Raw genomic sequence first — 17,698 nt, forward strand, 5'->3', positions numbered from 1 at the left:
AAGAAATTGCAAGTAGATAAATAGGTACCACTTTGGTGGGAAGGTAACAGCGTTATGTGTGCCTCGGTGTTTAGTCATGCCGGCCACATGACCACGGAAATGTCTTCGGACAGCGCTGGCTCTTCGGCTTTGAAACTGAGATGAGCACCGTAACCCTAGAGTCGGATTCGACTGGCTTTCGAGCAAGGGAACCTTTACCTTTACCATATACTGAGAAGCTGTGGTGGCTCAAGTGGTTAAGACGCTGAACTGCAGGCTGTGGAAGGTCGGTAGTTCAGCAGTTCGAGACCCGAGTTGCCGCATGATGGAGTGAGCTCCCGTCTCTAGTTCCAGCTCCTGCCAATCTAGCAGTTCGAAAGCAAGAAATTGGAAGTAGATAAATAGGCACCACTTCGGTGGGAAGGTAACAGCGTTCCGTGCGCCTTGGTGTTTAGTCATGCCGGCCACATGACCACTTTTTGTGTTCCCTTTTTGACGTCTTCGGACAGCGTTGGCTCTTCGGCTTCGAAACGGAGATGAGCACCGCAACCCTAGAGTCGGATTCGACTGGCTTTCGAGCAAGGGAACCTTTACCTTTACCATATACTGGCATGTATAATCGAGGTCAGTTAATGTGCTGTGTTGTCAATAATTTTGGGGTGTTGCTGAGTTACAGGTGGAGCCAAGATGCATAGCTTGGATTCTGTGGCAGGAGATCTTTTTCTGACATGAATTGTAGGTATGAGAACCAGGTACCTACGAATCTGGGGTGTGTTGTGCAAGGAGATGCTCGAGGGTTGTCTAATACATTGGTTATCTTGTCCATATTGGAAAAATTCCCATATTTTGTTTCTCCATTCCTCTATTGTTGGTATTTTGGGTGACTTCCAGGCGGCTGCGATGGTGAGTGAGGCTGCTGTGAGTAGATGCGATGTTAAACAGTGGAGAGGATCTTTGCCTTTTGATAATAACTGATAACACATATCAAGCTGCCCTACACTGAGTTAGGTCCTTCAAAGTCAGCATTGTCTGCTCAGATTGGCTGTGATTCTCCAGGGTCTCAGACAGAGGCCTTTCACACTGCCTACCGCCGGGTCCTTTAATTGGAGACGCTGGGGATGGGACTTTCTGCATGCCAGGCAGAAGCTCTGCCACCGAGCCACAGCCCTTCCCTGCGCAAAATGCAGAACTCTCAGTGTCACATGGTCTTTGAACATATGACCCTACACTTCCTGCTAGCCTGTCCTGACATAATGATGTCAATGATCTGTTGACCAGCTGGAGGTGGTGGTGTGGGAGGAACAACTTCCTTTCTTGTCTGGTTGCCTGGAATTGATTTTTGCTTGCCCTAGGGAGTGGCTATTTGTGGCTCTGTTCTACCTACTGGGCTCTCCTGGCTGGGTTCTCAAGTGCCAACTTATGTACCCAGCTGTGCCTTTGGACTGTGGTTCACGTGAAGGTTGGTATAACTAACCAAGGCCAGTCCCTGATTATGGCGACCCGTCCTGACAGAATAAATATGTAAGGTGCTATAATTGTTATTTGTAAAACATAGAATTCTTAGGTTTACCTGTTGAGTTGAGCCAGTCACTGTTTTCCCCCAGAAGACTTAGCTGTTGGGTTGAGTAACCTTTATGATTTGGATTTAGCTTTGTAATTGATGTGTTTAGTTCTCTGACATGGTGTTGTACATGTTTAAAGCGCGCTGTGGAAGTTTTCATTCTAGTATAAGGTTCTAGGAAGTTCATATAAATCTAATGACATATGAATTTGTAGTAAGTCTTTGTTCACAGTGGGTTTTTTTGGTGTGTTTTTTCTCTTTACAGAATGTCAGGATACAGCCCAACACATCATTTTACAACCTGTGGAAAGATATCCCCTTTCCTTTCTACTTCTCGGTCTACTTCTTTGAGGTGCTGAATCCGAATGAAGTTCTTGCTGGATCAAAGCCGGCAGTACAACAACGTGGACCTTATGTCTACAGGTGTGCGCTCATCTTCTCCATTGTTTTTTGGCATGTGGGTTTTTTTTTTTGCTGTCGTCGCAGTTGACTCATGGCAAGAGACCTTCAGAGGTGGTTTCCCCTTGCCTGCCTCTGCATAGCAACCTTGGACTTTCTTGGTGGTCTCCCATCCAAGGACTAACCGGGACTGACCATGGTTAACTTCCACGATCTAACAAGATCAGGCTGGCCTCGTATATGAAGGGGTTCTTTAAAAAAATATCTCATGTGGGCTTTCAGTTCTGGTTGTGTTTTTTTTTAAGAAAAGAGCAAATGCAAGTGTCATAATCTTCCTGAAGGTTATCTCCGCCCACGCTCTATAGACATGTGCAAGAGTTGAGCCAGAGCTCAGCTGAACGTCATAACCTCGTGAACCTCACCGTGGTGTGCATAGGTTCTCATTGAAGGAAAAAGAGCTTCAGAAGACACCCCCCCCCCTCCGAAGAGGCGTCACCACCTTCGTGACTGTAGGAAATGCCCCTTTGGAAGTAGCTGTCCCCACGTTAGGTGGATACTTGGCTTGGAACTTGTCACCGTTTTGTGACTTGACCCCAGTCCCAATTAGCAGCTATTTGGTGGTGGGGCCACTGCCTTCTCTCAGAATTCCAGTAGCGCCCATAGGCGCAACAAGGTCAGGAGCCCCGGCCCTGTATTGGTTGAAGATGTGATGGAGAACACACACATGACTCTGTTGTAGATGCCCATTTTCTGGGGGAGGTCATAGTGGCAAACAGGCTGTCTTAGGGGTGATGCTGGCCCAGTAGTATTGACTGAGTTTATGAATCTGCTTGATACTGGATCAGGTCACTGGTTCATCTTGGATGTCATCTGTGTATTTGTTGCATACATGAACATACAAGAATCAGACCATTGGTCAGGGCCGGCCCACTCACTAGGCGAACTAGATGTTCGCCTAGAGTGGGCTGATCATCTGGGCGCCATACTGCACCCGCCCCTCCGCCAAAAGCCCCCCGCCAAAAGCCCTGCATCTCCCCCTGACCCCAGCCACCACCGCCTCTTTCTCCACCCGGGCCCCTGGCCGTCTTCATTCCAAAACTCCTTGTGCTCCAGTTTTGCTTTCACTTTCGGAGCGCTCGGAGTTGGGGGGGGGAAGAGTCAGCATGGCTTTCTGGGCGCCAGCCCTGCACAAGGGCCCTGGGGGAGCAAGTGCCATGCTTCTGGTGAGCAGGACTGGTGGTGGGTTCAGGCAGCTTCCCTTCTTTGCAGCTGCAGCCCCATCCGGGCCTGGGTTCTGAGCCTCTCTTTGCGGCATGCGCCCCACAGCGCTGGCTCTGTCCCTTCGCCGCAGCCGGCATCCCTCGACTCATGGCAGGGAGAGATGGGAGGAGGAGGCGGTGGTGACAGGGTGCGTGCGCTCTCGCTGGGCTGGTGTGTTGCGACCTCGGGTTTTTTGGCGGGGGAGGTGCTGCGGGTGGGCAGGCAGGCGGCAGCTGGCCCTCGTTGGTTCCTCCTCTCGCTCGGGGCTTCTCCCGGCCGGCGGCGACCATGAATGCGAGGAGGGTGGCCAGCATCTCTGTGTAGCTGGAGGAAGCCGGCTCGATGGGTGGTGGTAGGGCTCCTGCTCCCCCGGGAGCAGTGTGAACTTCGCCAGGGGGGTTGGTGGTGGGAGGGAGGGGCTGCTGGGAGAGAGGGAGGGATGGTCCCGGGTGGCTGTGAGGGTGCCTGAAGGGGGGGCTGTGACGACCCCTTAACTGGGGAGGTCTGGTTTTACTTTAAAAATGTTCTTTCTGGTTTGTTTTACTCTGTATATCCGGCTGCCACCAGGAAATTTATAAGGCTTTCCAAACCTTTTACTATAATATATATTTCTATCACTGGGTAGGTATATCGAGGGTTTTAGGCGTTCGTGGTACTATGTGGTCTGAGGAAGGATTCTTTACTGAGTTGGTATACTTGAAGGAAATAGGATTTATTTAAAGAAAGCATAAATACGAGGGTAAACAATGTAAACGGTACTGGGAATGATTTGAACAAATGCTTGGTGTCTCTCACAAGCTTCTCCTTTACTGACAGGGAGGTTTCAAGCAACTTTGTAACACTTTTCACTGTACTTTTTCCTAGACTCTCAGCTTTCACTTGTAACTCCTATAACACAGAACTGAATGTCTCTCCTTTCACACACAAATATTTAACTCAGAACTCTTATATCACACAAGACTGCTTCACAGGGATAAGTCTCCTTCCCTCAGAGACAGAACTTAACTTAACTTAAAACTGTCTTTCTCCACAGTCATCTCACTAACTGTCACTCTTGACAGACATAAATATCATCCACACAGCATCACTTCCAAAACCCCTCCCCCTCTCTGTCACTCACCAATCACACCACTTGCCTGTTTCAACCACACTAGACTTTCATACAGCTATGCATCCAAACTTTTAAAGACACACCCACATATAAACAAGGAATCGTTACAGGGGCACTATAAATTGGTGGGTGCACGGGGGGGCGGGCACCAGAAGGTGTCTTTGCCCAGCGTGCAAAAATACCTGGGGCCGGCCCTGCCATTGGTCCGTCATGACTTGTCTGCCCAGACTGGCAGCTGCTTTCCAGGGGTCTCAGTCCGAGGTCTTTCACATCACCTGCCGTTGGATCCTTTTATTTGCAGACTGCCAGAGATTGAATTTGGGACCTTCTGCAGGTCAAGCAGATGTTCTACCAGTGAGCCATAGCCCTTCCCCCGAATTAGCTCTCTTTTCTACAGGTTCATGCATGTAGATGTTGCCCACCCTGGACCTAGGGCATTGGACGGGTGGGTAATGTAGGCCTCCTTTTTAAGACCACAGTGACCTGCCTCAGTTTGCCTGGGGCAATGTTGGCTGTAGAAATAGACGACGACGACGACGAGACGAGATTGGATTTATACCCCGCCCTTCACTTGGAGTCTCAGAGCGGCTTACAAACTCCTTTCCCTTCCCCTCCCCACAACAAACACCCTGTGAGGTGGGTGGGGCTGAGAGAACTCTGACACAAACTGCTCTTTTTCAAGGACAGCTGTGCCAGAGCTTGTGACTGACCCAAGGTCACATCAGCAGGTGCAAGTGGAGGAGTGGGGAATCACTATAGAAACCAGTCTCCCAAAGTTCTGAGGCCCAATAGCACTAAGCTTCGTCCACAGGAGAAAGAAGAAATCCCTATAATATGTTCTTATCCCTCCCTTCGTCTGAGAAACTTGGTGCTGCATAGACAATTTTCCCCCTACCTCTCACCCTCAGAACAGCCCAGTAAGGTAGGCTAAGATGAGTGGAAATGTCTCGCCGAAGGTCACCCTGGGAGCGTTACAGCTGAGTGGGGATTGGGCACAGAACGTCACAACTCAGTACTTTTTGGGAGCTAAGCAGGGTATGCGTATTACACATCTTCTGCCATCACTACATCACTAATTCAAGAGGGAATTAGATAAACCTATGGAGCAGAGGTCCACCAGTGGCTATTAGCCACAAGGTGTGGATAAGAACTCTCAGGCTGGGGCAAGGGATGCTCTGTATTCCTGGTGCTTGGGGGGCAGGGCAACAGTGGGAGGGCTTCTAGTGTCCTGGCCCCACTGGTGGACCCCCTGATGGCATCTGGTATTTTTGGCCACTGTGTGACAGAGTGTTGTGGGCCACTGGCCTGATCCAACCTTGGCTTCTCTTATGTTCTTATAAGAGGGAATTGGATAAGCATATGGAGCAGAGGTCCATCGGTGGCTATTAGCCACAAGGTATACATGGGAACTCTCAGTCTGGGGCAAGGGATGCTCTGTATTCTTGGTGCTTGAGTGGGGGCAACAGTGGGAGGGCTTCTAGTGTCCTGGCCCCACTGCTGGACCCCCTGAAGGCACCTGGTATTTTTGGCCACTGTGTGACAGAGTGTTGGACTGGATGCGCCATTGGCCTGCTCCAACCTTGGCTTCTCTTATGTTCTTATATACTGACCAGGTACCAGATTCAATCCAGACCCGTATACCTGCAGCATCTGCTCTGCCGGTCTTGACCTTTAAAGCCCTGTGCAGCCTGTGGCCAATGAACATTAAGGAACATCTTCTCCCATACAAACTTGCCCACTCACTCCGGTCTATCACAGGTCCTGAGTCCAGTCGCACCTTGAAGACTTAACAAAATCTGTGGCAGGGTACGAGCTTTCGTGAGTCACTGCGTGTCTCACGAAAGCTCATCCCCTGCCACAAATCCTGTTCGTCTTTAAGGTGCCACCTGGGCTCTTGCTCTTTTCCGCTGCTCCAGAGAGACGGACACGGTCGGCTGCCCATCTTGGTCTATCTCAAAGGCCCGGTTTGGTTGCCGTTGCCATCTGAGGCTAGACGGGTAGTGACCTGAGAAGGAGCGCTCTCTGTTGTGGGACCAAAACTTTGGAACCCTTTTCCCCAGGAAGATGTTTCTGTCTCCTTCTGTCAGTGTCTTTCACCAGCAGGTGAAGACCTTTTGGTTTTCTCTGGCATGCCCCCAATGATGGTATGGTCCCTCCTTCTAGTGCTCTGTGTTGCTAATTGTATTTTATAACTTTCCCCCCCAAAATTATATTTATTGATTTTCATCGTTTTACAGAAGAGAATTTGCAGATATCTTCATACAATTTTAAATAAAGCTCTATCGCTCTCAAAAGTTATGCCTGTTTCATTAACTTAAACCAGCATTTGACACTTTCAACCAATTATAAAACCTAAACCAATACTTATCGAAATTTCTCTATACTCTTTTCTTCAATAATATAGGTTAATCTTTCAATTTCTGCTATATCGTACAGTTTACTGATAATCTCATCTTTAGAGGGAATACTATCCTCCTTCCATTTTTTTTGCAAAAACAATTCTTGCTGCGGCAAAAAGGCATATTTAATCCAGATCTGAAGGACAGAAACTGTTGGGATTCTTAGCAGACAAAACCTCTACATCCACATGGCCGAATGGCTTCTCTGAAATGGGAGAATGGCTTCTCCCACCACCCCTTTTCTCAGTCAGAACAGAGACAAAGAGAGGGAAGATGGGCCATTAAAATGCAAAAAAAGGCTCTCGCCTACAGCCAACAGTAATCTCCTGTAACTGAAGTCTTCAGCAGTCAGTCAACTAAATTCAAACTACTGCCAAATTCTATTAATCAGCTATATTCAACAAAACATTCTTACACTCTTAACTGTAAACTCTCTAACTCTGCAAAATTCAACAACACATTTAAAGGAACACAACCATTTACCTGAAATCATTACACAAAACAGCAGTTTGTTATGACTAATCTCCTCGCCATTGTGGTGACGTCAGAGCCTGGTTGTATGGCATTCAGGGGACAGTGACAGTACCCACCGGGTCATCTGACTTCTCCGCTGTGGGCCCCCCACCTGGTGGAATGGCCTGCTGGAGAGAAGGTCGGGGATGCTCCCAGGCTTCTATCGTTCCACACAATGTGCAAGACAGAAATGACCCGGAAGGCATTTCTGTAAAGGAAACAGGGCTAGGGGAGAATGGGGTGGAATTCCCTGGCCTGGATGGCCCAGGCCAGCCCAACCTCAACAGATCTCCAAAGCTAAGCAGGGTCAGCCTTGCTTACTATTTGGATGGGAGATCGCAGCAATTTACACCTGCACAGAATGGAATGCCCCCCTAAGGGGAATAGGGTGGTAGGGTGGAATGCCCCCCTAAGGGGAATAGGGTGGTAGCATCTTGCACTGCTGCGGTGGCTCAAGTCGTTAAGACGCTGAACTGCAGGCTGTGGAAGGTCGGTAGTTCAGCAGTTCGAGACCTTCTAACTAACCGCATGACGGAGTGAGCTCCCGTCTCTAGTTCCAGCTCCTGCCAACCTAGCAGATCGAAAGCAAGACATTGCAAGTAGATAAATAGGGACCACTTTGGTGGGAAGGTAACAGCGTTCCGTGCACCTTGGTGTTTAGTCATGCCGGCCACATGACCACGGAAACGTCTTCGGACAGCGCTGGCTCTTCGGCTTGGAAACGGAGATGAGCACCGCAACCCTAGAGTCGGACTCGACTGGCTTTCGAGCAAGGGAACCTTTACCGTTACCTTTTTATCTTGCACTGCCCATGGCTTGCATTATCTTGCTTGCGCTGCCTCGTCTTCGACTTTGGTCATCCTTATTTCTCCGTTACAAAGTCTGAGTCCACTGGCACCTTTAAGACCAACAGAGCTTTATTCAAGGGTGTAAGCTTTCGTGGGCATGCACACTTCTTCAGATACATGCACACAGAAGCGTATACCTCGAATACAACTTGGTTGGTCTTAAAGGTGCCAGTGGACTCAGGCTTTTCCCGTCCTGCTTCAGACCGACACGGCGACCCCACCTGGATCTTATTTCTCCGTGGTTTGCTTTGTCAGTGTTGTCTTCTCATTTTGTAATCCTCGCAGTCGTGTCACATGGCTTATTGGATGTCATATGCTATAATTGTTTGCGTGGTGTGTTTATGTTTTGTCATTCGCTTTGAGAAAGGCAGGCTATTATTGAAGCAGATAAGTAAACCCAGATCTGTCCAGTCCAAGTCAGGCAATCTAAGGCTAAGCACTATGCTGCTCTGGTTGCAACAAAAAGATTGCAAATGTGTCTGCGTAGAACACCTAGACGTGGTTTGGGTGTATTGGGATAGGAAGAGAGGCCAGACTAACCTGCCTAACATCCGTGGTGGATTATGACTTCGCCAGTATGCCAACATAATCTCATAAACCTATTTAGGCAGATTATAAATAACCTGAAATGCTTCTCGGCTGAAGGAACAGTGCTCAGCCCTAGAATTTCTGGGCATTGTATTCTCAGTCTTTTCCCCTCCCTCTTCTTTCTACCTCCCTTTAGATCCACAACCACGATAATGAAGGTACTTTTAGTTCAGCTGTCTTCTTTTGATTGCTTCTGGACATCTTGCTGCTATGTAATTTCCTCTCCTGAACCAGTTCTGGCAACATGCTGGTGGTGAAAACGGACCCTGCCCTGCTCACACGAGTGTCTACGATTTTAATTAATTAATTAATTAATTTGTTGTTGTTCAGTCGCACAGTCGAGTCCGACTCTTCGCGACTCCGTGGACCAGATCACGCCAGGCCTTCCTGTCTTCCACCGTCCTCTGAAGTTGGCTCAATTTCATGTTGGTTGCATCTGTGACACTGTCTAACCATCTCATCCTTTGCCGTCCCCATCTTCTTTGACCTTCAGTCTTTCCCAGCATCAGGGTCTTTTCCAGGGAGTGCTCCCTTCTCATTGGGTGGCCAAAGTGTCTGATGAGGCTTTACAAATAGCAGAATTAATTAATTTGGATTAGTATTATTATCATTTTTTAAATCCTACCCTGCCCCGCAAGCGGGTTTAGGGCAGCTTCCAACATGTCATAAAAACCAAGACAACAACTCCGCAAATCATTGTTGTTCAGTCGCACAGTCGAGTCCGACTCTTCGCGACCCCATGGACAAGATCTCGCCAGGCCTTCCGGTCTTCCGCCGTCCTCTGAAGTTTGCTCAACTTCATGTTCGTTGCATCGATGACACTGTCTAACCATCTCATCCTTTGCCGTCCCCGTCTTCTTTGACCTTCAATCTTTCCCAGCATCAGGGTCTTCTCCAGTGAGTGCTCCCTTCTCATTTGGTGGCCAAAGTATTTGAGATTCAGTTTCATTATCTGGCCTTCCATGGAACAGTCAGGGTTGATTTCTTCGAGGATTGACTGATTTGATCTTCTTGCAGTCCAAGGGACTCTCAAGAGTCTTCTCCAGCACCATAGTTCAAAAGAATCTATTCTTCGGCGCTCGGCCTTCCTTATAGTCCAACTCTCGCAGCCATACATGACTACTGGGAAATCATTAGATGTGATAAAACATTAATTTCAATAATATTAAAATTAAATAACTTGTTTAGAATACCTAATGGCAGCTTGGTAATAAATTATATTCCAGTGTACACCGAGCTCATGCCTCGAAAAGGTGGTAAATCACTCTAATGGGATATGACGGCCACTTCTGGCGCCCATAATGTAAATAGTGCCATGGAGCACTTGAGCCGCTTGTAGCAGGGGAGGCCAATGTTACTTGACGTCTGCTCCCTCAATCAAAGCCAGGTCAGAACAATTACCATTTTACAGGCCCTGCAGAATTGCAGCAAATCCCGTAGCGCACTGATCTCAATCGGGAGCAAGTTCCATGGGGCTGGGGCCGAAAAGGCCCCGGTCCTGGTTGAGGCAAGGTGGACATCTTTCAGGCCGGGGACTACTAGGGGCTGCTAGTCAGAAGAATACAAGGCTCTTTGGGGCACATACAGGGAGAGACGGTCTTGCAGGTATGGGAAATGGATAAACACATGGAGCAGAGGTCCTTCAGTAGCTATTAGCCACAAGGTATAGATGTAATACTCTGTCTGGGGCAGTGTTGTTATGGATTCTTGGAGCTCGGGGGGCAACAGTGGGAGGACTTCTGGAGTTCTGAACCCGCTAGAGGGCCTCCTGATGGCATCTGGGTTTTGGTCATTGAGTGACACAGTGTGTTGGACTGGGTGGGCCATTGGCCTGATCCAGGGGTCATTTCGTAGAAAAAGAGGTGCAGGAGCTTATTAGCATAACTTATTTGCATATGCCACACCCCCTGACATCACCGGAAGTGTGTCAAAAGGCAACACCCACCACTCAGGCTCCACTGAACTGTTTTGGATTGCTAACTATTGGGGGGGGGTTTTTTAGTAACAGTCTCCTCATACAATCCCTGGACACCGATTGGTTACAAACGGTGCCAAGCATTGTGGGGATTGTAGGCGGTGTCTGCCTTCCATTCCCACACAGGTCTCCTGGGCCTAGGCCTCACTAGGCCTTGTCTCCCAGTCCTACACAGATCATGACACCCCCAAGACAGGTTCCATTGCAGGACTGTCCCTACCATTAAGCATCCTCTTCTGATGTTCTGCTGCAGTGCATCATGGGGTGTGTCCATAAATGATGTCAAAGAAGAAGAGATTGGATTTATACCCCACCCTTCACTACCCAAAGGAATCTCAGAGCAGCTTACGAACTCCAAACCCTTCCCCTCCCCAAAACAGACACCCTGTGAGGTAGGTGGGGATGAGAGAGCTCTGACAGAAACTGCTCTTTTTCAAGGACAGTTCTTATCGGAACTATGGCTTGCCCAAGGTCATCCAGCAGGTGCAAGTGGAGGAGTGGGGAATCAAACCCGGTTCTCCCAGATTAGAGTCTGCGCATTTAACCACTACACCAAACTGGCTCTCTTTCCAAACTGGAGGTCAATAGGAATGAGGCAATCTGAAATGGATGGTGGCAGCAATATGTGGAACTGGAAAGAAACGAAGCATTTTTAGCGTTTGGTCAATTGATGCTCTGAAATCCCCTAATGTCCCTGTGTCGTCTTTGTTCTTGCGAAGGGTATGTTGCAGGAGCTGGGCCAAGGTATTACCATTAACCTTTTGTTTTAGGACCAACGAAAATCTCTCGACTTCCATATTACTTTAAAACACTGCCTTCAGGAAGTCCCTTTTCCTGAAACGACATTGTCCTCCTCTCTATCTTGCCGGTAATAAATTAGATACTGACGAGAGTTGGGTGTCTCTTGCAGGGAAAACAGGGAGAAAAAAAACATCACGTTCCACGAAAATGGTACCGTCTCCTTCCTAGAGTACCGGTATTTCCACTTCGAGCCAGACATGTCAAACGGGACCGAAAAGGATCGTGTTGTAATACCGAACCTCTTGGTGCTGGTAAGAGTGAGCTCATGTCTCCGGGGAGCTTTAGTAGAACGGATAAGTTCGTTTCGGCCTGTGTGCAAGTTATTCCACATGAGCACGGGGGAAGAAAATAAACGCAAGATGAAGGGCAGAATGCAGTTTCTCTGTTTTGAAGGAGCAATTGGAATCCATCACCCACAGTCCATTCTGCTGCATTCCTTTTTTATCATCTCATTCTCTGTTACGTATAAACCAGACCTGCCTCAAAACGATTAAGCTACTTCCGTGCTAATTAGGAAGCTGAGATCTGGTGCATTTGTAACCAGGTTTGTCTTACTGCAACTAAGGTCTGAAAAGCTAAATTTTTTTGCAACTAACAGTGGGGGGGGGGAGCATATAGCTAGGGACGAACTAGTCGTGACAGCACACACATTTCTGATTTCTGGACGCTGCCACGATTTTAAGTGCCGTGAGGACCCGATCCTGATTGGGCCGACACTGGCAGGCTGAGCCACTCCCATTTCCCCACCCACCGCCTCTTTTAAAGCTGCCCCTCCGACGGGCTGTTTTAGCACGTGAAAAGGTGGAGGGGGGGGATATTTAGCAGAGCAAATCAAGCTCAGCGGAATAATGTATCACAGACACGTGCGTGTTTAGCTTCTAAGAAAAAGTTTACTACAGAATTAGGGAAAGGGTTACATGGAAAGAGAACAACAGTCCAACTCATCTTTCTAGTTCTGATCTGCTTCCTTTTGTTCCCTCTCACACTGACCTTAAGAAGAAAGGAGTGGAAATTTCCCCATAAAGCTCCACCCCTTGCGTATGTCCAGAATATATTGATTAGCCAATTGTCAATCTTAGGGTCACCGCATTAGAATAAAACCTCCCCCTTTCTGTCGGGAAGAATCTACCCAACACCTAATTGTTTCTGTGCTAAACTTGCTATTGTCAGCTTACAGAAACTTCAGCTTAACCCTTTCGTGACTGAAGGGATGACACTCGCGAAACCCAACAGGGTATGACGGGTGCCCCGGGCTTGATGAAGATGGAGGCCTCACGGCATTTTTAAATTCCTTTAAAATGGCAGCGCAGTCCACAGGTCAGTTCCTGTGGATGCCCTCACATCTAGTTTGGTCCTTACTGCCTCCATAAAGGGCTGCCCCTGAGCACAGAAAACTACCCATGGGGGTAGTCTGTGAGAGCCCGTAATATTCTTGAGTAAGTGTGTGGGGGGGTTGGATTTCCAGTGGCCGTCAAGAATGTGTCGCCTCCAGGAACGTGCTGTAACCCATGCCACCTTTTCTTTTCTCCCAGGGAGCCGCAGTGATGCTGGAGGATCTAATAGTCCCTTTGAAGATAGCAGTTAGCGCCGCTTTCACTTTCTTCAAGCAGAAGGCCTTCCTGAACCGGACGGTTGGAGAGGTCTTGTGGGGATATGAGGATCCCATTGTAAAGTTCCTGAACGACATCAAGCCCGGATTGCTTCCTTTCGGCGACAAGTTCGGCATACTTGTCGACGTGAGTAAAACTGCTGAGGAAGCAGCCAGGGGGTGGTGAACTTCCTAAGAAATGTGGCAGAAACTTAGAAGAGCAGGGGATGCAGGCAGGTAACCCGGATTTTGCATTTTTGATGCCTGGCAGAAAATTCCAGGGGGGACCCCCTATCTGCATTCTAAATAAAACCAGGGTTGGATCCATACAGCTGAAATCAGAAGCTGGGGATGCTGTCCTGCAAGCACTTTTGTTAGATAAGTTTTTTTTTTTTTTTAAGAGTGGCTGTGGCTCAGTGGTAGAGCATCTGCTTGTCATGCAGAAAGTCCCAGGTTCAATCCCCGGCATCTCCAGTTAGAAGATCTGGCAGAAGGCCATGTGAAAGACCCATGCTTGAGAACTTGGAGAGCCACTGCCAGTCCGAGTAGACAATACTGACTTTGATGAAGCGAGGGTCTGATTCGGTATAAGGCAGCTTCATGTGTTCGCGTGTTCAAGAGCATTTCTCGGTGCTTGTCCAAAGTGGTCGCATGGCCTTTCCTGCAAGAATAAGAGCAACTTAAAAAAACATTTTTTTTTAGATGTACCTGAATGAGTGATGAGATTAATTCTGGATTCAGTTTCAAGCACCAGTGCGGTTGCAGGGTTTTAGCCTTCAGCCCGAAAGACTTGTATTCAAATCCCCACTCAGCCAGGAAGCTCCCTGGGTGACCCTAATCCAGCTTCTTTCAGCCTGATCTTCCGCCCAGCACAGATGTGAGAATAAAAAAGGAAGAAGTGGCTAACCCTCCAGGAGAGACGGGTGAGATAAAAATCACGGAAGGTTCTTGCATCATGGTGGTGCATGGGTCGCAAAAGTGAGCGAGAGAGTCGGCTCCAGTTTGCGGAAGGGAGCCCAGCCCAAGAGAGCCAGTTTGGTGTAGTGGTTAAGTGTGCGGACTCTAATCTGGGAGTACCGGGTTTGATTCCCCACTCCTCCACTTGCACCTGCTGATGTGACCTTGGGTCCATCACAAGCTCTGGCACAGCTGTCCTTGAAAAAGAGCAGTTTGTGGCAGAGTTCTCTCAGCCCCACCCACCTCACAGGGTGTCTGTTGTGGGGCGGGGAAGGGCAGGGAGTTTGTAAGCCGCTCTGAGACTCCAAGTGAAGGGCGGGGTATAAATCCAATCTCCTCCTCTTCCTCCTCCTCCTCCTCCTCCTCCTCCTCCTCTTAATGAAGCAATTGCTACCAGCTACCCGGTGATGCCTGATTGCAGTAACCAGTCGTGTGGAGCGGAGCAAATGCCTTGGCGCGCATGAAGGTTCAAGATGAATCTTTTCAGATAAAAAGGTCTTTGCTAGCAGGACTCCTTTCCCCCTCTGGTGGCTAAAACAACAGCCGAATTAAGTCCTGCATTCGAAACGAACATACAGCGCGCAGTGTGAGACCATCGATCCACCTATTCGGATCTGCCTATTGGGACTGGCAGGATCTCTTGGGGGTCAAGTTGCCGGCTCTGGGTAGGGAAATAGCTGAATATTTTGAGGGTGGAGCCTGAAGAGGGCGGGTTTTGTGAAGGGGAGGGACCTCCGAAGCAGCCATTTTCTCCAGAGGAACTGATCTTGGTTGTACGGAGGTCAATTATAATAGTGGGAGGCCTCCAGCTGGCACCTGGAGGTTGGCAGCCCTATTTGGGGACTATAACAAGTTCTGTCCCATCCCTGAAACCCTGTTCACGGGCACCATGCCTGCAAAGGACACCTTCTGCTTCTTAAAACCCCCCCACACTCTTTGGGGTCATTCCGAGTGCTCTCTTGTTCAGGAGGGGCGTCGTGTGAATTGCTCTTGCTTCCTCATCTCTCTCTTTTTAATCGTGGGGAGCTGAATCACAGAATCATAGAGTTGGAAGGGACCTCCAGGGTCATCTAGTCCAACCCCCTGCACAAGGGCAGGGATTTCACAAATACCTCCCCCTCCACACCTGTAGTGACCGCTGCTCCGAGCCCAGAAGATGGCAAAAAAAAAAAAACCTCCAGGATCCCTGACCAAATTGGCCTGGAGAAAAATTGCTTCCTGACCCCAGCGTGACAATCGGCATTTCCCTGGGCGTGTAAAAAGGGCCACGAGAACTAAGCACTGAGGCAACCCTTCCTGCCCTATTTCTCATGATCTGCCCAAGTTCAGAGAATCCGCATTGCTGTCAGATGGCCATCTAGCCTCTGTTTGAAAACCTCCAAAAAAGGAGAGGCCACCACCTCTCCCAAGGAAGCCTCTTCCACTGAGGAACAGCTCTAACTATCAGGACGTTCTTCCTGATGTTCAGCTGAAAACTCTTCTTAGTTAATTTCAACCTGTTGGTTCTGGTCTGACCTTCTCACAGGATGCCTCACCAAAAGCCCCTTTCCCCCCTTCTCACCTTCTCCAGTTCAACAACAGTCATTCCGGGCGGTTCACAGTGAACACAGGCGTTGATGACATTTCCAAAGTCCATATGGTGGATACCTGGAATGGCTTAAAAAAGGTACGGAAATGATTATTGTTGGCACTCATGCGGGCCTTTCCACACAGTGTTGCTACCGTTAAGCTTATGGTGTCCTTTTCTGTTTGTTCACAGTGAGTCTTGCTGAAGAGACATGGTGCTTTCTTGAGTTTTACTGGGGCTCCCTTTGCTTTCGAGGGTCTTGTTCTCACATCACGTGGGACCTCATTTTAAGCTGTTCCACATGCTGAGAACTTTTGAACATTCTCTGCTTTCTTTTTGTTGTTGTTGTTCAGTCGCACAGTCGAGTCCGACTCTTCGCGACCCCATGGACCAGATCATGCCAGGCCTTCTGGTCTTCCGCCGTCCTCTGAAGTTGGCTCAACTTCATGTTCGTTGCATAGATGACACTGTCTAACCATCTCATCCTTTGCCCTCCCCGTCTTCTTTGACCTTCAATCTTTCCCAGCATCAGGGTCTTCTCCAGTGAGTGCTCCCTTCTCATTTGGTGGCCAAAGTATTTGAGCTTCAGTTTCATTATCTGGCCTTCCAATGAACAGTCAGGGTTGATTTCTTTTAGGATTGACTGATTTGATCTTCTTGCAGTCCAAGGGACTCTCAAGAGTCTTCTCCAGCACTGCAAAAGAGAGAGAGAAGGTAGTCAGATTCTCCAACAAATTGGCTCAAACTCTGCACTGGGGAAGAGGCTTAAATTCTGCAGCTGGCATGGGCCCTGCAGGTTTGCGAGGTGGGTTTGTTTGGGGCTCAATTTGGCTCTGCAGGGCCGAAATGGTCTGTCCAATTGAATTTTGTTCCAATGAACGAAGCGGCACTGATTGAATCAGCCTTTGTATCTTTATTTTCCAAGCAACTACTCATAAATGCATGGGGCAGCAGGTGTCGTCTTAAGACCGTTGCCGTTGTCCTTTCTCTTCTGAACAGGAAGGAATACCTCTGCCTCTTCTGTGATGACGTTTCCTTACCTCTCCTTACCTTAGGCGAGGCATTCCCCTCTCAACATCCTTCTCTCTCTCGTTATTTCTAGTCTTTTTATTTATTTATCTAGTCTAGTTATTTCTAGCTGCGGTGGCTCAAGTGGTTAAGACGCTGAACTGCAGGCTGTGGAAGGTCAGTAGTTCAGCAGTTCGAGACCCGGGTGTGCCGCATGACGGAGTGAGCTCCCGTCTCTAGTTCCAGCTCCTGCCAACCTAGCAGTTCGAAAGCAAGAAATTGCAAGTAGATAAATAGGGACCGCTTCGGTGGGAAGGTAACAGCGTTCCGTGCGCCTTGTTGTTTAGTCATGCCGGCCACATGACCACGGAAATGTCTTCGGACAGCGCTGGCTCTTCGACTTTGAAACGGAGATGAGCACCACAACCCTAGAGTCGGATTCGACTGGCTTTCGAGCAAGGGAACCTTTACCTTTACCTTTACTATTTCTAGTCTGCCTTTCTAACTTGGACTCAAGGTGGATTTACAGAGAGCAAGGGAACCTTTACCTTTACCTTTACTATTTCTAGTCTGCCTTTCTAACTTGGACTCAAGGTGGATTTACAGAGAGTGTAATACAGTCGATGGATGGGACATTCAGGAATGCACAGGGGGCCTCTTATGCACACACAACTTACTGCAGAGAATCTGCGCCTTTCTAACTTGGACTCAAGGCGGATTACACAGAGTGTAATACAGTCGATGGATGGGACATTCAGGAATGCACAGGGGGCCTCTTATGCACACACAACTTACTGCAGAGAATCTGAGCAGTCAAGCCATTAAACTTGACTTTGGATTCTGTGCCTGCAGTACGCACCATTCTCTTTCTCTAGTGAATTTATTCTGCAGCTGCTGCGCTGTCTTCTCCTGCCACCTGGTTGAAACCGGGCGGCGGGAGAGGTCGGCCCAGCTGGGATTGCTGTGCATGCGGATAGCTGATGGCTCCTCACACACATGGCTCTGCTCTGCCTTCCCCCACTGCCCGGTTGAAACTGGGCAGCCAGAAGGGGGCAGCCCAGGCTGGAGTTATTTAATTTTTTTTTACAAGCGGCATGAGACTAGCGAAGGTCTCGTATTTCTAGAATTCTTTGCAATCCTATGC

General features: G+C 48.7%; 1 protein-coding gene and 1 non-coding gene across 2 annotated transcripts in view; both read left to right on the top strand.

Moving 5' to 3' along the window:
- Positions 1–17,698, top strand: part of SCARB1 (scavenger receptor class B member 1) — a 38,798-nt gene that overhangs the window by 11,430 nt on the left and 9,670 nt on the right. Inside the window, exons 2-5 of the mRNA XM_015420853.1 lie at positions 1,806–1,963; positions 11,544–11,685; positions 12,967–13,170; positions 15,550–15,645. Coding sequence (XP_015276339.1) covers positions 1,806–1,963; positions 11,544–11,685; positions 12,967–13,170; positions 15,550–15,645 — 600 coding nt within the window. The remainder of the gene's footprint in view (positions 1–1,805; positions 1,964–11,543; positions 11,686–12,966; positions 13,171–15,549; positions 15,646–17,698) is intronic.
- Positions 13,425–13,496, top strand: TRNAD-GUC. The gene has a single exon. It is a non-coding gene; the product is annotated as a tRNA-Asp (tRNA).

Source organism: Gekko japonicus, unplaced genomic scaffold, assembly GCF_001447785.1.
Source record: "Gekko japonicus isolate JY-2015 unplaced genomic scaffold, Gekko_japonicus_V1.1 scaffold2186, whole genome shotgun sequence".
In the NCBI taxonomy this organism is placed as follows: domain Eukaryota; kingdom Metazoa; phylum Chordata; class Lepidosauria; order Squamata; family Gekkonidae; genus Gekko; species Gekko japonicus.